Source organism: Xyrauchen texanus, chromosome 11 (genome assembly GCF_025860055.1).
Source record: "Xyrauchen texanus isolate HMW12.3.18 chromosome 11, RBS_HiC_50CHRs, whole genome shotgun sequence".
NCBI classification, from domain to species: domain Eukaryota; kingdom Metazoa; phylum Chordata; class Actinopteri; order Cypriniformes; family Catostomidae; genus Xyrauchen; species Xyrauchen texanus.
The window spans coordinates 46311125-46332186 of record NC_068286.1 but is presented as its reverse complement, the minus strand read 5'-3'; the positions used below and the strand labels follow the sequence as shown (position 1 = coordinate 46332186).

The window sequence follows — 21062 nt, the reverse complement described above, 5'->3', positions numbered from 1 at the left end:
CCCTGTCGGGGTTGATTTCGGCTGACTATACATTATCCCTTACATTGTTATACTATACTATTTTTATATAGGTATTTATTAATGTTTTCATTGTATAGCATCTTGGTTTATTGCATATACTTTTTTGAACGTCTTCCGCTAACATTTGCTGTTTTATTCCATTTTTCTCTTCTGTCAATAACAGAGTCATCTTTAAGGTACTGGCATCTAAAAGTGAAGGGATTCGTGTGCAGGCACTCAAAGTTTTGGGCTACTTTCTCAAATATTTGTCACCAAAGTAAGTACACAGTCCCGGAGCTTGGAGTCCAGTTTATAATAATAGAAACAATAACATTGTTTACCTTGTTTTTATGAAGTGGTGATTGTACATCCCCACAGTCACCACCATTGTGTCCTTGAGTAAGGCACTTAACTCCAGGTTGTTCCGGGGGGATTGTCCCTGTAATAAGTGCACTGTAAGTCAGTTTGGATAAAAGCGTCTGCCAAATGCATAAATGTAAATGTAAATTAATTCACACAGCATAGAAATATTTATGCGCAAATGTATTGAAAGTCTGTAATCGTGTGTGAGTATTTTTCCAAAGGTTGTGTCTGTGGTGTTTTGATGGATAAAGCTCACTTTCTTTCGCCATCCCATTTGGATTACGTACACCCCCCCCCCTCCCCCAACACTAATTTGTTTTAAAATAGATGCAGCTTCATTCCCCGACTGTGGAGATGTTTTTCAGACACTCTGGGCTGCTGTTATGCCCTGTTGGGGTTTTGGCTGGATTGAAGCGGATCAGAGCGTGACTGATGTTTTGGATGTCATGTGTTGCAGGAGAAAGTCAGAGGTCATGCTGGGTTACGGCCTGTTCCCTCTGCTCACTGAACGACTGATGCTCCACTCGAACCAGTTCACCATCACAACATACAACGTGCTCTTTGAGGTTAGCCTCAGTGCTCTTACCCACTTTTTTGACATCTGCTTTTAAGCACTCTCAATTTTATTTATAACAATTCTATGCAAATTGCAAACTTTTCTTTTTTCGGAACCTTACCATGACAGTTATAGGACGTACTCGTGTAGGGGAGACAGTCAAATCATGTCCTGTCTACTCTCTATTGCCAAAATTACTTCCCAAAATAAGTGTTTTTAAAATGTCTTTTATGTCCAGCTTAATCAACGCTATTTACTTTTGCCGCAGGTTTGAGTATTTATGAGTTATTTTGACCCTATATTTGCATGAACTCTGCTTTGGTTGTATGATGAGGATAATTTAGGGCACATTGGGTGGTCAGGGAGTAACCAAGGCTCTCATGTCACTCTCTCCAGATTCTTACGGAGCTGATCTGTACTCAGGTCATTCACAAACAGCACCCGGACCCCGACTCCTCTGTGAAGATTCAAAACCCACGTAAGTTTTTTGACACCATCATGCACATGTAATTCATTCAGACAGAAATTAAAATTTGAGCCAAATCACCACCGACTATAAAAGTGAGTCCCTGGTAAGTATTTTTTATTATTATTTATTTTTTACTTTACCTTAATTAACATAACTGAATTAAATTGTGAGTTCATTTTTAGTAATAATAATGTTAAGTGAGCCTCATTTCTTATTTCTGTGCCTGCAACGGCACAAATCAAATTGACAATTAAGCTCAATAACAATTATATTTTAAGTATAAAAATATTTCTAAATCACTAAATATATCTCTTATTGTCAGATATATTCTTGGTCCATTTTACATTTCCACATATATATTTTTTTGGAACCCAGCCAACCTCTATTATAGTATATTTATGTTATATTATATTTAATTATATTATATTATTATATTATGCTTTATTATTATTATGTATGATTTGCTAGATGCTACATTATGTTATTATTATGATATTATGCTATATTATTATATTATGTTATATATATATATTATTATATATATATATATATATATATGTATATATTATATATATATTATTATTATTATTATTATATTATGTATGATATGCTAGATGCTAGATAATGTTATATTATTATATTTGATATATATATATATATATATATATATATATATATATATATATATATATATATATATATTAGTTATTATTATTATATAATGATTGTATTATTATATTATTATTATATTATAATTATTATATATTATGTTATATTATTATTAGTATTATATTGTTATATTATTATTATTATATATCATGTTTTATTATTATATTGTACATTATTATTATTATATTATACATATTATAGTATACTATTATATATTATTATATTATTATCATATTATTATTATATATTATGTTATATTGTTATCTTATAATATTATATTATATTATGATTGTATATAATTATTATTTTTATTATTATAATGACATATTATATTATATTATATTTTTATATTATTATATATTATTATTATTATTATATATTATGTTATATTGTTATCTTATATTATTATATTGTATATTATGTTGTAATATGTTATGTTATTATTATTATGTATTATGTTATATTGTTATATTATTATATTATTATTTATTATATTTAGTTTTATTATTAGTGTAGTATATTATTATATTATGATATATTATCAGACACACTAATAAGCATGGTATTTTAATTTGATCATCTCTCAAGTGTGTAAAGGCTTTAACGATCTTATAATGGTTTTCAGTAAATGAGTGAAGTGATAAAATACATTGTGTACATTTTGGTGAAGAATATGATTAACTCAGACAATTAAGCTCATTTAATATCACCATTATTCAGATGATATAAACATTAAAAAGTAATTAACTTCCCACTATAGCTTAAAAGTCAGATATATTTGCTGCATTGTTTTCATTCACAGCCCACCAGTTTCTGAATATTAGATGGCAGAGTTATTCCCTATAACGCCCGTCCTCTCGCAGATGCTTTTCTTTCCAGCCTCGATTTATGCTCAATTTTCTCCGTGGCTCCTTTAATCCAATACAGGGATAGACAGAAATCAGATGCTCTGGTTTGAATAAAAAAGTGAAAGTAATATCGTATACAGATCTGTATCAGAGTTTCCCCTAATGAGGCTTAATTCTGAAATACTGCAACCAGCTGATTAGAGCTGTATTTACATGGAGATGTGACCATGCACACAAACCACTTGCCAGTCAATAGAATGAGAGTGATGTACAGGTCCTGGGTCAGTTCTAGAGCGTTCTTCTCTGTAAAACAGATGGAGATGGTAGACAACAGACTCTGATCTGGGGCCATCTCATAAAGGATCTGAGAGTGAGCACAGCATGGCTGTTTCATCTTTCTTCTGTCTCCTTGATTTGATCTGTGTTGAAGCCTCTAAATGGCTCTGATTGCAGTCTTTAGCCATGTCAGACCCAATCAAATAAACCAAGGAAGTAAAAGTTTCTCTTAAATTAAACTCTGGGACAAACCAGGACCAAATGGTGATTAGAGAGTGAAAGAAAGGCAGAGATACATGCAAAGGTAATTTTCTACTGGTAAGGTTCAGTGACTCTAATTTGAGTGAGTAAGGCGTAGAAACAACACAAGTCTGCTGGACCGAGCGAGAGCATTGGTTACAGATGCCTTCATGCTCTAAACCTCTGTGACGGCTGAAACTTGAGATCCTCTTCTCAACATAATGCATGCTGACATTGTCTAGATAATTCATCTAAACAACTAATCTTTCCAGTTTAAGCTTACGCTCCGTTCCAGGAAGCCTCGACTTTGGCTGCAGAGAGTTTCGACAATACCAACCTTATGATGTAGACTTACAGTATGAAGAGCGTCAATATTGTAGTTTTTAATCGTTTCTATTTTTTAATATTAAACAACCCTCTACGGTCATGTTGGAGAAAGATTCGCCACTGGCTAGTCATATTTGTTTTTACTCGCCAGGCTTTTGACGGCATGCAAGCGTAATGCAACTGAAAAAGATATTAAGCTATTAAAGGGGGCCTCTTCATATATATGACTTCGTGCTATATTTTACATTATTTATATTTACATTTTGTCTTAACGTTTTAATCACATCACTATCAGTTTATATGATGTCATGAAATTGCACTTTTAATAATGGTACAATTTGTTTTCACTGTTTGAAATTTCATAGACATTTTTAACAAAACATTCACAAGGTTGGAAGTTAATATGAATATTAGGGCCCTGACGATTATGAAATTTGGCTGATGATTAATTGTCAAACAAATAATTGCGATTATGACGATGAATTGCCTGTTTAAGGGCTATGACGTTAAATTGCGAATATGATTTCCTTTTCAGGCTTCAAAAACTTATAAATGACAATCAATTATAAAATCTAAAAGCATAAATCTTTAAAAAAAAAATTATTATATTTTAAACATCAAAATATTTCTAAATCACTAAGTATATCTTTCTTTTTTTTTGTCAGATATAGATTTTTTTGGGGGGATATTTATAGATATTTTTTTTGGAACCCAGCAAAGCTATTATATTAAATTATATTAATTAGATTGTTATGTTATTATTATTATATTATTAATATATTGTTATTATATAATATTATTATTATTATTACTATATTATTTTATTGTTTATTATTATTATTTATTATATATAATATCATTATTATTACTATTACTATATTATTTTATTGTTTATTATTATTATTATTATTATTATTATTATATATTATATTATTATTATTATTACTATATTATTTTATTGTTTATTATTATTATTATTTATTATATAGAATATTATTATTATTACTATATTATTTTATTGTTTATTATTATTCTATTATTATTATTACTATATTATTTTATAGTTTATTTTTATTCTATTATATATTATTATTATTATTATTATCATTACTATATTATTTTTATAGTTTATTATTATTCTATTATATATTATTATTATATAATATTAAATATATTATTATTATTACTATATTATTTTATTGTTTATTATTATGTATAATACTATTATTATTACTATATTATTTTATTGTTTATTATTATTATTTATTGTATATAATATTATTATTATTACTATATTATTTTATTGTTTATTATTATTATTATGTATAATACTATTATTATTACTATATTATTTTATTGTTTATTATTATTATTTATTGTATATAATATTATTATTATTACTATATTATTTTATTGTTTATTATTATTCTATTATTTTTATTACTATATTATTTTATAGTTTATTATTATTCTATTATATATTATTATTATATCATATTAAATATATTATTATTATTATTATATTATTATTAATATATTGTTATTATATTATTATTATATTATTACTGTATTATATTATAGTTTATTATTATTATATGAAATTATGTTATTATTACATATAGTATTATATTATTATTTTATTTTACTTTCAGACACACTGAAAGCACGCTATTTTATTTGTATCATCTAACAACAGTTTAAAGCCTTTAATTATCTAATAAATGGTGTTCAGTAAATGAGTTAAGTGATAAAATACATTTTATACATTTCGTTTTCTGTTTTCACACTGGAAACATTGTTTTTTTCCTCCATTGAAGCTGCCTTTATAATCTAAACTAAAATCACAAACTTATTCCACAATTCTCAACAGAAATGATCACAAACGGGATCACAGAGTTGACGTGTTGAAACTGTGAGACCGCGTGTCCTACTGTTGCATCCACCATGAGCAGGAAGTGTGAAAGGGGTCCTCAAGAGTTATAGCTGACCATGACATTGTCCGATTTAACCCTGATGGTGTTGATGCAAAGGGAGGACACAATTTTGATTGACAGCTTAAATGGCAAATTCATTTGATATTTATATTGATGAATTTGTTGCATTTTTAAACACTTTGTTTGGCAGTTTAACATTGTGACCTCTTGCTGAGGACGGGTTCAATTACACGTGCTTCCAAGTATAAAGCATGAATTTAAAAATAATTCTGATTACATTATTAAGAAGTATAAATAATGAATGCCCATGGTATACACCTTTCTTTTAGATTGAACGGCTTCAGTATTTTTATTATTATGAATCTCTTGATTTTTAACATAAAGATGACTTTTATTTAGGACATGTTTTGTCCCATTTCTCAAGAATCAGTGATTTATGTTTTAATGTTAGAACTGTACTGTATGTGTTATTGACTTTTTTTCTATTAATTAGTACATTTGATAATATTATTATTATTTGATGCATATTTAAGAACTACCGGTAGTAAAGAAGTTAATCAAAGTTAATCTTTACAAGAACTCAATATAATAGTGAATATAGTCATGAAATAAAAGAATCTAGATTGTCAGATATGTTGCGATAAGTTATAGTAATTTGTGCTAAAGGTAGAAAATGTTCTGTCCCATCAGAGGTCTTAAAGGTGATTGCTGCTCTCCTGAAGAATACTCATGTAGGTCCAGAGAGCATGGAAGTGAGACGGATCTTTCTCTCGGACATGATCAAACTCTTCAACAACAGCCGAGAGAACCGCAGGTGAGGAGCGAAGGAGCCCTGACCTTCATCATGAGCACAACTTGATCTGAAATGAATACAGATCAAACGTGCTGATTATAAATGCTGTTGTTGTTGTTTTCTGTAGGAGTCTGTTGCAGTGCTCGGTGTGGCAGGAATGGATGCTGTCTTTGTGCTTTATAAACCCAAAGAACAGCGAGGAGCAGAAGGTCACAGAGATGGTGTACGCCATCTTTCGCATCCTTCTCTATCACGCCATTAAGTACGAGTGGGGCGGCTGGCGCGTGTGGGTGGATACACTCTCCATCACACACTCCAAGGTCAGGACCCAAACGCGCGCACACACGCACGCACACACAAGCGCACGCATGCACACACACACTCGCACACACAAACGCATGCACGCACGCACACAAACACACACTTGCGCACGCATGCACGCACACAAACACACACTTATGCACGCACACAAACACACACTCGCGCACGCACACAAACACACACTCGCACACACAAGCGCACGCATGCACGCACACAAACACACGCGCACACACACACAAGCTCATGCACACAAACACACACACACAAGCTCATGCACACACGCACACAAACACGCGCACACACACACACATGCACGCACACAAATGCACACACACACACAAACGCATGCACACACACAAACACGCTCGCACACGCACACAAGCACACGCATGCACACACGCACGCACACAAGCGCACGCATGCACACACACAAGCGCACGCACACAAACACACACTCGCACACACAAGCGCATGCACGCACACAAATGCACACACACACACAAGCGCATGCATGCATGCACGCACACAAACACATGCACGCACACACACGCACAAGCGCACGCATGCCCACACACACAAGCGCACGCATACAAACACACACTCGCACACACAAGCGCATGCACGCACACAAATGCACACACACACACAAGCGCATGCATGCATGCACGCACACAAACACATGCACGCACACACACGCACAAGCTCACGCATGCCCACACACACAAGCGCACGCACACAAACACACACTCGCACACACAAGCGCGTGCACGCACGCACACAAACACACACAAGCGCACGCACACAAACACGTGCACACACACACACAAGCATGCACGCACACAAATGCACACATGCACACACAAGCACACGCATGCATGCACACAAACACACACAAACGCATGCACGCACATAAACGCACGCACACACATGCACAAACGCACACACACAAGCGCACACATGCACAAACACACACACACAAGCACATGCCTGCATGCACACAAACACACACACAAGCACATGCCTGCATGCACACAAACACACACACACAAGCACATGCCTGCATGCACACAAACACACACACACAAGCACATGCCTGCATGCACACAAACACACACACACAAGCGCATGCCTGCATGCACACAAACACACACAAGCGCATGCATGTGCACACACAAACACGCCGCACACACACAGGCACATAAACGCACTCGCACATACACAAACATGCACGCACAGACACGCACACATATGCTCATTCAAATAGCACATTGTGAAGTTAACTGTAATTATGATCCTTATGATTCAACATCTATTTCTTCACAGCTATCCATGTGTTTTTGTGTATATTTACAGTATTCTTATCATCCTGCTGCTTTTCCATCTCTTGTGTCTCATTTTATAATTTAAGCCCTGTGCACAAAGACCTCTCTGTGTCTCTTCCATCCTCCAGCACTGGCTGTAAACTTCTCTCTTCCCCTCCTGCTCTCCGACTCTCTGCATTAGCAATAATCCACTGTTATTACACTCTATAATCATCCAGAATCCTCCGTTCTCAGATTAGAATCTGTATTTGCCTCTGCTGCCAAACCCTCTGTTCAAACTTTTATTTAGACATTGAATTGCCTCAATGTTTTGGAGAACTCTTGGAGCTTCCAGTTTCTGAAATGTCCATTTTAAGATGCTCTGTTGATATTGTAATATGGACACGGTTCCAAGTGTAGTGAAGTCATTTGGTGTGAGACTGCAGGTTTGGGTACTGCCTGATTTAGACTCAGTGGCTGTGCTGTTGTTTGTGGCCACTTGGGGGTGCAGCTGAGCCACACAGCGAGAAGTGCAGGAATGAGTCATGTAGTGCATGCTGGGTGCTTATTTACCAGCCAATGCAGCATTATTTTAACTTCAAGAACAGAGGAGAAATTCTCATTATGTAGACAGTGTGTAAGATAGAGTTAACCCATATGTATCTGCACACATTAAACAAACAAACAAACAAACAAATATTCTGTTCAGTATTTAGGGCTTAAATTTGACTGATCATGAATGTAAATATGCTGTGTTGTAAATAGTCTTACATTGCTCATTATATATACTGTGTGTGTGTGTGTGTGTGTGTACATATATATATATATATGCTGTACTCTGTCTGTCTGTCTGTCTGTCTGTCTGTCCACAATATGTATCTGTCTGTCTGTCTGTCTGTCCGTTCACAGTATGTATCTATCTATGTGTCTGTCTGTCTATCTGTCCACAGGATCTGTCTGTCTGTCCACAGTTTCTGTCTGTCTGTCTGTCCGTCCACAGTATGTATCTATATATCTGCCTGTCTGTCCACAGTATGTATCTATCTATCTGTCTGTCTGTCCGTCCACAGTATCTATCTGTCTGTCTGTCTGTCTGTCCGTCCACAGTATCTATCTGTCTGTCTGTCTGTCTGTCTGTCCGTCCACAGTATCTATCTGTCTGTCTGTCGGTCTGTCTGTCTGTCCACAGTATCTCTCTCTATCTGTCTGTCTGTCTGTCCGTCCACACAATCTGTCTGTCTGTCGGTCTGTCTGTCTGTCAACAGTATCTATCTGTCTGTCTGTCTGTCTGTCCACATTATCTCTCTCTATCTGTCTGTCTGTCCACAGTATCTATCTGTCTGTCTGTCTGTCTGTCTGTCTGTCCACAGTATCTCTCTCTGTCTGTCTGTCTGTCTGTCTGTCTCTCTGTCCACAGAATTTATCTGTCTGTCTGTCTGTCAACAGTATCTATCTGTCTGTCTGTCTGTCTGTCCACACTCTGTCTGTCTGTCTGTCTGTCTGTCCTCAGTATCTGTCTGTCTGTCTGTCTGTCCTCAGTATCTATCTGTCTGTCTGTCTGTCTGTCCACAGTATCTCTCTCTGTCTGTCTGTCTGTCCACAGTATCTCTCTCTGTCTGTCTGTCTGTCCACAGTATCTCTGTCTGTCTGTCTCTCTGTCCACACTATCTGTCTGTCTGTCTGTCTCTCTGTCCACACTATCTGTCTGTCTGTCTGTCTGTCTGTCTGTCCACAGTACCTACCTACCTGTCTGTCTGTCTGTACTGTATCTATAAAGCCTAAAGATATTTCTAACTTTTTCCTTTTAAATTAAAGAGTCCTGAAAATGTTTTCATAACTAATTCCCCAATATTGGATTTTACATGGTTTATGTGCAATCTGCCATCAAAACATTGACATTTATGGTAGAAAAGATCAATAACAGTTGAGTATTTTTTTTTGCAACTTGGTATAGAAAAATGGTAAACAATTTGAATTAGAAACAAATCTGCTCTGCTATTATCTGCTAACAATATTGGGCATTAATACAACAAACAAAAGATGCTAATACTGCTAAATACCAATCACTGATGTACTGTACATCCCTGAATGCAAATTCACAAGCATGTTGAAACACATACAGATTCTAATGATAATAATAATGATATTTGGTGTAGAAATACTAAAAAAAAAGAAAAAAGAAAAAAAAAGATCTTTGTTGTTCTTGATCTCATAATTAAAACCCTGCGATTCTAGATTTTATAGTTGTGTGATTTTAAATAAAATAAAATGCGTCATTGAACTGTGTTACAGCATTATAGTGTTCTTTGCTTTCAGCTTTTTCATATAGAGACATTTTGTACGAGTCCGCTTGCATTCCTAAAGTAGTTCACTGCTGTGTCAAGTGCACACAAATTGATCATCCTACGGATCAAGCCTGTAATTGCTTTTATGCACTTTGATTGCACAAGATTAATGCAGGAAAGGTGCTGTTCTGTTTATAGCATCTCTGCTCTGATCTAAAAGCAGTGCTTTTTCAGAAAAGGGGGGCCGTGTGCATGAACTGGAAAGGTGCAGCACCGCAGAGCTGGAGAGATGCATCTGCTGAGGGGAAAAAAAGCTAAAGAAACTCAATTGCAATTTTATTGTCCGGGGTGATAGATTTCCTGCCAACTCTGGAGTAGGAGAGCTGTTTGTCACTGTAGCTCTCCCTTTCACAGCTGCAGGGGCTGGCCTGACTGTGTGTGTGTGTGTGTGTGCGCCCGTGCGTGTGTGCGTGCGTGTGCGAGAGAGAGACATTGTGTGTGAAGCAGAGAGAGAGTGTGATTGCATCTTAAAGATGTAAATGTGAACGCATGTACTGTATACATTTTGGGTGTTTTGGGAACGTCTTAAATAATAAATGCATTTTTAATAAATAAATGCATTTCAACAAGTAAATGCACATTCTGTATGTTTTTTCCAGCTCACTGTACAATAGCCTTAGAATATTAATGTTGTGTAAATGTAAGATTCATTTAGACTCATGTTATCGAATATGTCATAATATACATCGATCAGCTGCAACATTGAAACCCCCTGCATAAATATTGTATAGGTCCCCCTCGTGCCACCAAACAGCGCCAACTCGCATCTCAGAACTATTCTTCTCCCTCAATTGTACAGAGTGGTTATCTGAGTTACCGTAGACTTTCAGTTCAAACCAGTCTGTCCATTCTCTGGTGACCTCTCTCATCAACAAGAACTGCCGCTCACTGAATGTTTTGTGTTTTTAGCGCCATTCCGAGTAAATTCTAGAGACTGTTGTGCGTGAAAATCCCAGAAATACTCGAACCAGCCCGTCTGGCACCAACAATCATCCAATTAGCCAATCGTGTGTCAACAGTGCATAAAATCATGCAGATACGGGTCAGGAGCTCCCGTTTATGTTCACGTCAACCATCAGAATGGAGAAAAAAATATGATCTCAGTGATTTGGTACCGTGGCATGATTGTTGGGCTGTTAGAGAGGTTTTGGTGCTGTTTTGGCGGCACGAGGGGGACCTACACCATATTTAGGCAGGTGGTTTTAATGTTGTGGCTGATCGGTGTATATACATCTTGATGCGTTAGTGTTTTAAAAAAGTTTATACGGATGGAATGTGATGCATATTTTAAGATTGCATGTACATATACTATTTAGGGCTGTATTTAGTACAGTATGACTGACAATCATTAAAAATAATAATCAAATGAATTACATCATGATATTCTGAATTCAGACTTTACAATGAGATTATAATCGTTAGTGTTAGTTAACTACATTAGTTAACCAACCATGAATATATTCTCTATTTAATATGTAATTTACCTCTTATGGAGAATGACTGCGGTCTTCATAAAATAACCTCTTAAGTGTGTTTTTCAGAATTGGATCTGGTTGCTGCTTGACTGTGTATAAGGTGTGTGTGTGTGTGTGTGTGTGTGTGTGTGTGTGTGTGTGTGTGTGTGTGTAGTTGTATGAAGGAGATGAAGTCTCCTCTCCAGCCAGCTCAGTGTAGGCAGACAGATGTTTCTGCAGATGGGCCTGCTGACACCACAGCTAACCCAAGGTGCCCCTGTCCCAGCACTGCACATAAATGAGATGCAGCTCCACACAGCAGCTACAGAGACACATTCCTACTGGAAGTGATCACCTTGTGAATGACTTGGTGCCCTTCATGCTTTCATAGTCAGCACTATTGAGTTCCACTGTAAGGAGCATCTTAATGGGTGAAGGGGACGCTGTAATGGTCCTGAGAATGTGGCTACTCCCCTGGAGCCTTTAGTTTAATCCTAGAGTGCCCTATGGAGAGATCTGTGACCTCCTGGGACGTCACACTATGTTTTAGAGTTCTCTAAGGGCTTTTGGAGGAAAGTCATTGGTTTGAATTAAAAAGAAGGACTTTTTTAAAGTACAGTGGATTGATTTGGCATCTTAACTGCTGGTTGAAGTGATAAACCAGAGAATCTGTGTTACAGTGATTTTAAGGTTAGTGGGGTTCTTAGGCATTGCGGGTGCCTAAAACCACCTTAACTGCTGTCAAATCACTGTAGCAACTTAACACAACAGGTGTGCGTTTATCACCAATTCACAATGGCTTCGAGCACAACTCATCCAATCTGAATTTAGCGTAGGATTTAGAACTACAGTATGTATATATATATATAGCTGCTTGTTTGTCCATTAAAAAATTGTCCATAGTTTAGTGGTATACGTATGTCCATATATCCATCATGTTCTTTGGACACTTTGAGGACAATAGAGTTTAATGAACACTACATAACTCATCAAAAAATAATAAAATTTTATATATATATATATGTAAAGGGATTTAGACGGGCAAGGAGGCGGCGAGAACCGGCTTGACAATATAAATTACATTTTAATGAAAAACTTAAAGACACAAACACACACATGACGGACATGTCCGTAAACCATCTCTCTCTCCCGCACAATCCTCCGCAGTCGGCCTTTATCCCTCTCGGATGCTTGATTAGCCTGTTAAGGGACCGGGTGTGTATGTTCACGACCCGCCCTCCGCCCTGCCACAGTGTATATAAAAAACACGTTGTTAGGTGTGCTTTAAGGGGAGACATTTATATTGAATTGTATGGTGCAAGATGAAACACACTCCAGTTGAACGAAACAATCTGTTGCTTTTTTTATTTATAGAGGGTCTAAATAATATTGTTTGATACTGAGTTTATTTCCAATAATCTCTTCGTTTCTTCTGTGGAATGCAAAAGATGATATTAGGCCGAATATTAGCATCAGTCAACATTAACGTTCATGGCATCTTTTTTTTGTCTCTCCATACAACAAAAGTGAATGGTGACTGAGGCTGTCTGTAGAGCAGAGGAGGGCGGGGCTGGGCGTGGGTCATTCCGACCCCGCCCTCCTCCGTTCTACACTGTCATTCTGCCTAATATCTCCTTTAGTGTCCCACGAATAAAAGAAAGGCATACGGGCTTGTCAACAGCAATACTATGGATTTAGAAGACAATTGGATCCAGTATTGCTAGTAAAGATAGAGATGCACCGCTGCAGCCAGTTTGTATTGAATAAACTCGTAGATAGGCACAAAATCGAGCTGGAAGCTTTAAAACATAGATATAATTGACTGTTTTAAGACAATGGCATTGATCAACCATTCACTTTAAATGACATGCACTTTGCCAGCATAACATGCCATCACAAAGCAAGTTTGATGCAAATTTGGTCACACTTGGTTGCTAAATTATGGTACTAAATTCTGATGCATTCTGTGGCCAGATGTTTCTATACAACTGAATTGTGTAATTGACTTTTGTCCCAGGCAACCAATTTTTAACATAGCTGTGCTAGTTTAATGTCAGTGTCGTCATGTTCTTTGAAGAGCATATTTAGTGCAGTTCTTTATTTTAATAATAGTATTTAATACTTTTCATGTCAACCCTTATACTCTATATGGACAAAAGTATTGGGACACATACAGGAGCTTTTATGACATCCCATTCTAAATCCATAGGCATCAATATCGAGTTGGTCCCCCCTTTGCAGCTATAATAGCTTCCACTCCTTTGGGAAGGCTTTCTACAAGATTTTGGAGTGTCTGTTGGAATTTTTTCCCATTCTTCCAGAAGAGCATTTGTGAAGTTAGACACTGATGTTGGACGATAGGGCCTGGCTCGCAATCTCCGTTCTAGTTCATCCCAAACGTGTTCAGTGGGGTTGAGGTCAGGGCTCTGTGCGGGCCAGTCAGGTTCCTCCACACCAAACTCATCCGACCATGCCTTTATGGACCTTGCTTTGTGCACTGGGGCACCGTCATGCCCAAACTGTTTCCACAAAGTTGGAAGGGCCTAGGCCAACCCCAGAAAACAACCCCATAGCATTATCCCTCCTCCACCAAACTTTACAGTTGGCACAATGCAGTCAGGCAAGTAACGTTCTTCTGGCATTCGCCAAACCCAGACTCGTCCATCAGACTGCCAGATAGAGAAGCTTGATTCGTCGTCAGTCCACAGAATACATTTCCACTGCTCCAGAGTCCAGTGGTGGTGTGCTATACACCATTGTACGCTTGGCATTGTGCTTGGTCACGTAAGGCTTGCATACAGCCGCTCGACCATGGAAACCCATGCCATGAAGCTCCCGGCGCACAGTGTTTATGCTGATGTTAATGCCAGAGGAGGTCTGGAGGTCAACAGAGCGTTGGCGACATTTACGTTCTATGCACCTCAGCACTCTGCGACCCCGCTCTGTAACTTTACGTGGTCGAGTTGCTGTGGTTCCTAAACGCTTCCACTTTGCAATAATACCACTAACAGTAGTACGTGGAAAATCTAGGCGGGAAGACATTTCACGAACTGACTTGTTGCAACGGTGGCATCCTATTACAGTACCACACTCAAATTCAGCGAGCTCTTTAGAACGACCCATTCGTTCACAAATGTTTGTAAAGGCAGACTTCATGGCTAGGTGCTTGATTTTATACACCTGTGGCAATGGGACTGAATAAAACACCTGAATTCAATGATTAAGATGCGTGGCCCAATACTTTGCTCCATACAGTGTATATACAGCGATGTGCAAAAGTTTTAGGCACTTGTGAGAAATGTTGCATAGTGAGGATGTCTTCAGAAATAATGCCATGAATAGTTTTCATTTATCATTTAACATCATACAAAGTCCAGTAAACATAAATAAAAGCTAATCAATATTCGGTGTGACCACCTTTGCCTTTAAAACAGCCCCAATTCTCCTAGGTACACCTGGACACAGTTTTCATGGTTGTTGGCGATTGTTGATCCATTTTGGCTGTCTCGATTGCTTCTGTCTCTTTACGTAATCTCAGACTGACCCGATGTTCAATGGGGGGCTCTATGGGGGCAATGCCATCTGTTGCAGGACTCCCTGTTCTTCTATTCTAATCTTTTCTATATGCATAAGGAATGTTTGGGAGACTTAACATGTATATTTCCTATTGACACACTAAAACTGAAAATATAAATAACCATCTGAAGACAACCATCTGTTCTTTTGTCAAGAAAAACTGTTCTCTCTCGTGAGCTCTTCTTCTGTTTACGTATATCCACTCTCATCTAGACGGCTAAGAGTGTATGGCTGGAAAAATTGGACAGAAGGGAAGGTATTCAGTCTGCTGACCACATTGATTTTTAGAGGGATGGAATTGCATTTAGCTAATCCAATTAGAGCATTCTCAAGGTCCCTATTTCCCCTTTGTTGTGCGGTTACTGACTATATATTGATCTAAATATGGCTACCTACTGTGAGAGTCTGTGGCCGACTTCTCCCTGCTGATCTAAGATCGGTGATTTAAACGCGTTTCGTTCTGCTGCTGAGCTTGCAGTCTGATTGCTTCTGTTGATGCAGGATCTTCTGAATAAATACTCTACCTTAGATTGAATTGTGCAATTGCAACATCCCGTGTGTTATCTGGTATTGCTGTATTTATAGTAATACATAAGAGCTTTTAGTAAGTGCTTTCCCTATGTAAATTATTGATGCCTCTGTAAAAGTTGACGTCCTGTTGATAAAAACGTGGCTGCCACATTATGAAGCCTTCATTGTTTTTCCTTACCCCACATCTAGAGAGTTGATCAAATTACAATTGATCAAATTTAAAACTGATGTTTAGCCCACCCGGTGGTATACAGACTGCATTTTATAACCGCATTTCTACAGTTAGCCCGATTCCCAGAGTAACTCTATCTCCACGACATGCAAAGAGCTCACGTGTACTGTATGCTGGTTATAGTAATTAATGCTTTTCACATGACATAATACTTTATTGGTACGCATTATGGAGAGCTGCCAGACAATGAGGTGCTTTTAGAGTACATATGAGGATTTTTTTCTTTTTAACTGTATATGGTATACTTACTGATTCTTGAAGATTATACCTAACTAGATAATGTGGGGCCTCATGTGCTCAGAGCAGTTCTTTAAACTGTTAGTGGTTTACTAGAGCTCCTATGCTCCTATGCAGCCATTTATTTAATGTGTACCCTTCCTCTAATTGTTTTCGAGTGGCTTTATACATATGGCGCTCTAGAGTACCTTGATTTTGTATCCAACATGGAGGGCTGCTGCTGGCTTGTTCTGGAGATAAAGAGTGTGGATTCAATAGCTAAATGTTAAGTGTCAAATTAAGCCCAAACTAATGGGCATGCATTTTCAAAGAAGAGAGTCAGGAGAGGGAGAGAACTAGCCATGCATTTCTAAGCTGTCCGTATAGAGAAAACAGCCATGGATTACCGATCAGACCGCATGGAAGATTAATGGCCAGGCTTGTTGCGGGCTAATTTAGAACAATAACGGCTAATTATTTACTTATAATAAGGGGTTCTTGCCTAAATACATATGCATGCACATTGGTGTGGAATTTGCAAGTGTTGTTTCTCATTCCCTCAGTGGTGTGTTTGACTTTCTGTCTGTTGTGTTGCTTTGATAAATTGAGGTGGGTTGTATCTGCAGACGCTGTGCACTGTGTGCTCCAAATTGCAGTCTTGAACACAAGCAGCTATTTCCCTTTTCACTTGTTAAGACGCAGATAAAGAATTGGCTCAGTCAGTCATTGCCATGTTAGTCAGGTAATATGATGCAAATTCCTGAGTTGTTTATCTTTCTCTACTGTTGACAACAGTAAGATTGATAAGAAGCATCTTTTTCTCCTTTTTTGGGATTTTCTCCCCCTTTTCTCCCAATTTGGAATTCCCAATGCGCTCTAAGTCCTCGTGGTGGCGTAGTGACTTGCCTCAATCCGGGTGGCGGAGGACGAATCTCAGCTGCCTCCATGTCTGAGACCGTCAATCCACGCATCTTATCACGTGGCTTGTTGAGCGCGTTACCGCGGAGACATAGTTCATGTGGAGGCTTCTGTTTAGCCCACCTGGTAAAACCGCATTTCTACAGTTAGCCTATTTCCCAGAGTAACTCCCGTTTTTCTCCCAATTTGGAATGCCCAATTCCCAGTGTGCTCACGCCATTCACCGGGGCATCCATGCACAACTCACCACGCGCCTCATCTAGAGCGAGAACCACATTATAAAGATCATGAGGAGGTTACCCCATGTGACTCTACCTTCCCGAGCAACCGGGCCAATTTGGTTGCTTAGGAGACCTGGCAGGAGTCACTCAGCACACCCTGAATTCAAACTCACGACTCCAGGTGTGATAGTCAGCGTCAATACTTGCTGAGATACCCAGACCCTCCCTAGCAACCGGGCCAATTTGGTTGCTAAGGAGACCTGGCTGGAGTCACTCGAACTCGCGACTCCAGGGGTGGTAGCCAGCGTTTTTACCACTGAGCTACCCAGGCCCCGATAAGAAGCGTCTTTAATCGATATGAAGAAACTTAAAAATAAAAATGATGTCATCATTTAATTGCCCTCATGTCATTTCAAACCTGTTTGAATTTTCTTTCTTCTCCAAAACACTAAAGAAGAATTTTGAAGGATATCCTGTTTGCTGATTTAATGGCAGCTAATAGAGACTCACTTTAAAGCTTAAAAAAGACTCAAAAGCATCATAAATGTAGTCATTGTGACTCGTGCATCTTGTTCCAAGTTTTCTGAAGTCGTAAGGGTGGCTTTGGTGTAATCAATTTGAAATGCAAGTTATTTTACAGAGAATATCTTAACTTTCACCATAGCTCTATTTTGCATGTTCACAAGTGCTTGAGAAAAGCTTGTTCACAATGGCTCACGAATATTTCTCGCAAAAGCAAGTGGTCATGTGAACAGTGCAAGTTCTTGCATGAGAATACGCAGCCATTTTCAACACCGATCCATTGCAAATATCACATCAGTGCTCTCGTGGAATTTTACAGAGATCTTAAGTCTTCCAAAACCTAGTGAGCTGCCTGTAAAGGCCGAATTTTCAGGCATAATGGGTGCACTTCCAAAGTGAAAGTTGTTCCAAAAGTTCATCGTTTTTGTTGCCTTCTAAGATACCTTTTTGGACAATTTTGTGGAGAGAATGAAATGTCAAACTTGCAATTAAATGAACTCTGTACTGAAAAGTATTGGTAAATGTTGCTAAATAATAAATAGACTTTCACCAACGAATTGTGTTTGGTCATTTTAGGGTAATTGGGTGGTAATAATTATTTGGGTAATTTAATGCTTTTTAGAGTACCGCAGTGTTACCTTAGCATCATAATGCAAACTCTATAAAAAACTGTTGTGGTTTGAGTCTCTTGTGCATTTTGGGGGAAGTTGTTGCCTAAGTAGAGCACCCCAAATTGATCAGTTTCATGCCTTTTCTTGTTAGGATGCTGCCTTTGATGGCAGTTGGCTATGCAGGCAATAGATATCAAGGCAGCTCACTATGTTTTGGGACAGAGCTGATGTCTGTTTTGTTTGGCATGTTTTGATTTTGAAGTAATAGTTCACCATATTGTCTCACTGCCTGTTTCTTCAGGTCACCTTTGAGCAACACAAAGAAAATCTGGCCCAAATGTTCCACGAGTACCAGCGTATGGGTTCTGAGGGAGGGTCTGAAACCAGAATCAGATCGATCTCTGGTGTCAGCCGGGATTCTGAGCTCCTTGCTGATGCCAATGGTGAGCTGCAGACAGAAGAGATCGCTCCATCTACTGTAATTGAGCTACACGTGGAGGATCAAGGTTCCGATCAGCTTGGAGACAGTGAGGAGAGCAGGACCCAAGTCCCTGTCACAGTGTCCAACATAATGGCCAGAGAAGAGGAAGAAAGAATCACAGACAGAGCTGCAGCTTCACTAGAGCCACATGTAGGGGTTGAAGGTGAAGAGGACTCAACAAAAGAACCAGGAAAGGATAATGAAATGAGAAATGTTGAACATACAAGGGCTAAAATCGACGAAGAACATGAAACGATTGGGGTTGAGTCTGGCATGATGAAGGCTGAAAGGGATTATGGAAAGGACGTTGGGGAGGATAAAGAGAAAAAGGACGGAGATGCTCTTCAGACATATGTAACCAATGATGCAAACATTGCACAGACTGCAATGGACACCAAAGTAGAAACTGAAGCTGTGAAGATTTCAGAGGAAACAGATGGTAAAACGAGTGATCCTGAAACTGACCAAAATAGTCAGGTAGAAGATCAGGAGAAAGAGGTTCTGAGCTCTGCCACTGAAGCTTCTTCTGAGATTTCGGGCCAACAGAAAACCATCGTCGAAGCCTCTGTCACAAACGAAGAGCACACTGATGTTTCTACAGTCAGCAACTCCGTGAAGGTCAATGATGACAGCGTGGAGGAGTCTTCTGCTGTTTCAACTTCAGCGAGAGATGGTGAGAAGGATAACGGTAGTGCTGAAAATGAAATCGAAGGAAAGAAGAGCGAGAATACGCCAGAAACCAATCAAGACAGGAGAGTTGAGAAGGACCTTTCTAAGGCAGAGAAAAGCACTGATGCATCAGCCCCCATGGTGGAGGTAGATTTGAACACAGAGGGTCAGATTGCAGAGCCAGGAGCCACAGTGAGTCAGCCTAGTGAGGCAGAAAAGACAGGGGAATCCACGGGACGTCCTACGGAGGCGGCAGAGGTTAGCCCCAGCGTTGAGGCTATCTCACAGAATGCAGGGACCAACCAAGACACTCTGAAGGCAACAGGAACTGAGAGCTCAGCAATTAAAACCAAAGAGATTAAAATTGCTAGACTGGATGTGTCAAGTGTAGCCTCGGATACAGAGAGATTGGAGCTGAAGGAGACATCAACAACCGTATGTCGAGTTTTAGACTTTACCTTGAACATTAGAACTGCAACACAGAAATTTCTGAATTTAATGAATGATCTGATTTTCCAAGTAGGCCACATAATGCAATTGTTAGAGTAATTAATGTCTCGTGTACAGAACCTGAGCCAAAACCAAGCAGCTGCCTCAAGTGCCTCAGGCCAGGGCAACGAGAGCTCGTCTTCAGCACGGTCCACCATGTTCCGCATCCCAGAGTTCAAGTGGTCTCAAATGCACCAGCGTCTTCTGACTGACCTTCTCTTCTCCATAGAGACAGATGTACAGATGTGGAGAAGGTGAGAGAAATTCCAATAATCAAACCAGACCTAGATGACTCTTGAGTTGACATGTTTACTCAACTTTGTAAATCATTTTTGCTAAGCCAGGTTTTGGCAACCTTAAATGGTTATGGCACGCAGATGGGAAAGCATTGGCACGCTAATGCCCAAAGTATACGTCGATTAGATGCGTGATGTGATGCAAATGTATTTATCAGCAGAGTCCTCAAGCACTGAATGCATTGTACTCTGAAAGCGCACTTTGACATGAGCCTGGACTGATGTGTGCCAATTACTTGGTCCACATGATGGCAACACTCAACACTGAAACAACAACGGGGGATGTGCACGTCAAGTGGGCGCGTGTGAGGAGGTCATGATATCCCTGCATATGTAGAACTTGAGTCTGAAGGACTATAAAGTCATCTATAAGGGTCTAAACCTCTCAAGAGAAATAGTCTGGT

General features: G+C 38.4%; 1 protein-coding gene across 3 annotated transcripts in view; it reads left to right on the top strand.

Moving 5' to 3' along the window:
- Positions 1–21062, top strand: part of lrba (LPS responsive beige-like anchor protein) — a 333604-nt gene that overhangs the window by 70419 nt on the left and 242123 nt on the right. For all 3 annotated transcript variants that reach the window (XM_052138116.1, XM_052138115.1, XM_052138114.1), the window contains exons 17-23: positions 185–277; positions 821–929; positions 1316–1397; positions 6373–6496; positions 6603–6795; positions 19025–20308; positions 20441–20616. In XM_052138116.1, coding sequence (XP_051994076.1) covers positions 185–277; positions 821–929; positions 1316–1397; positions 6373–6496; positions 6603–6795; positions 19025–20308; positions 20441–20616 — 2061 coding nt within the window. The remainder of the gene's footprint in view (positions 1–184; positions 278–820; positions 930–1315; positions 1398–6372; positions 6497–6602; positions 6796–19024; positions 20309–20440; positions 20617–21062) is intronic.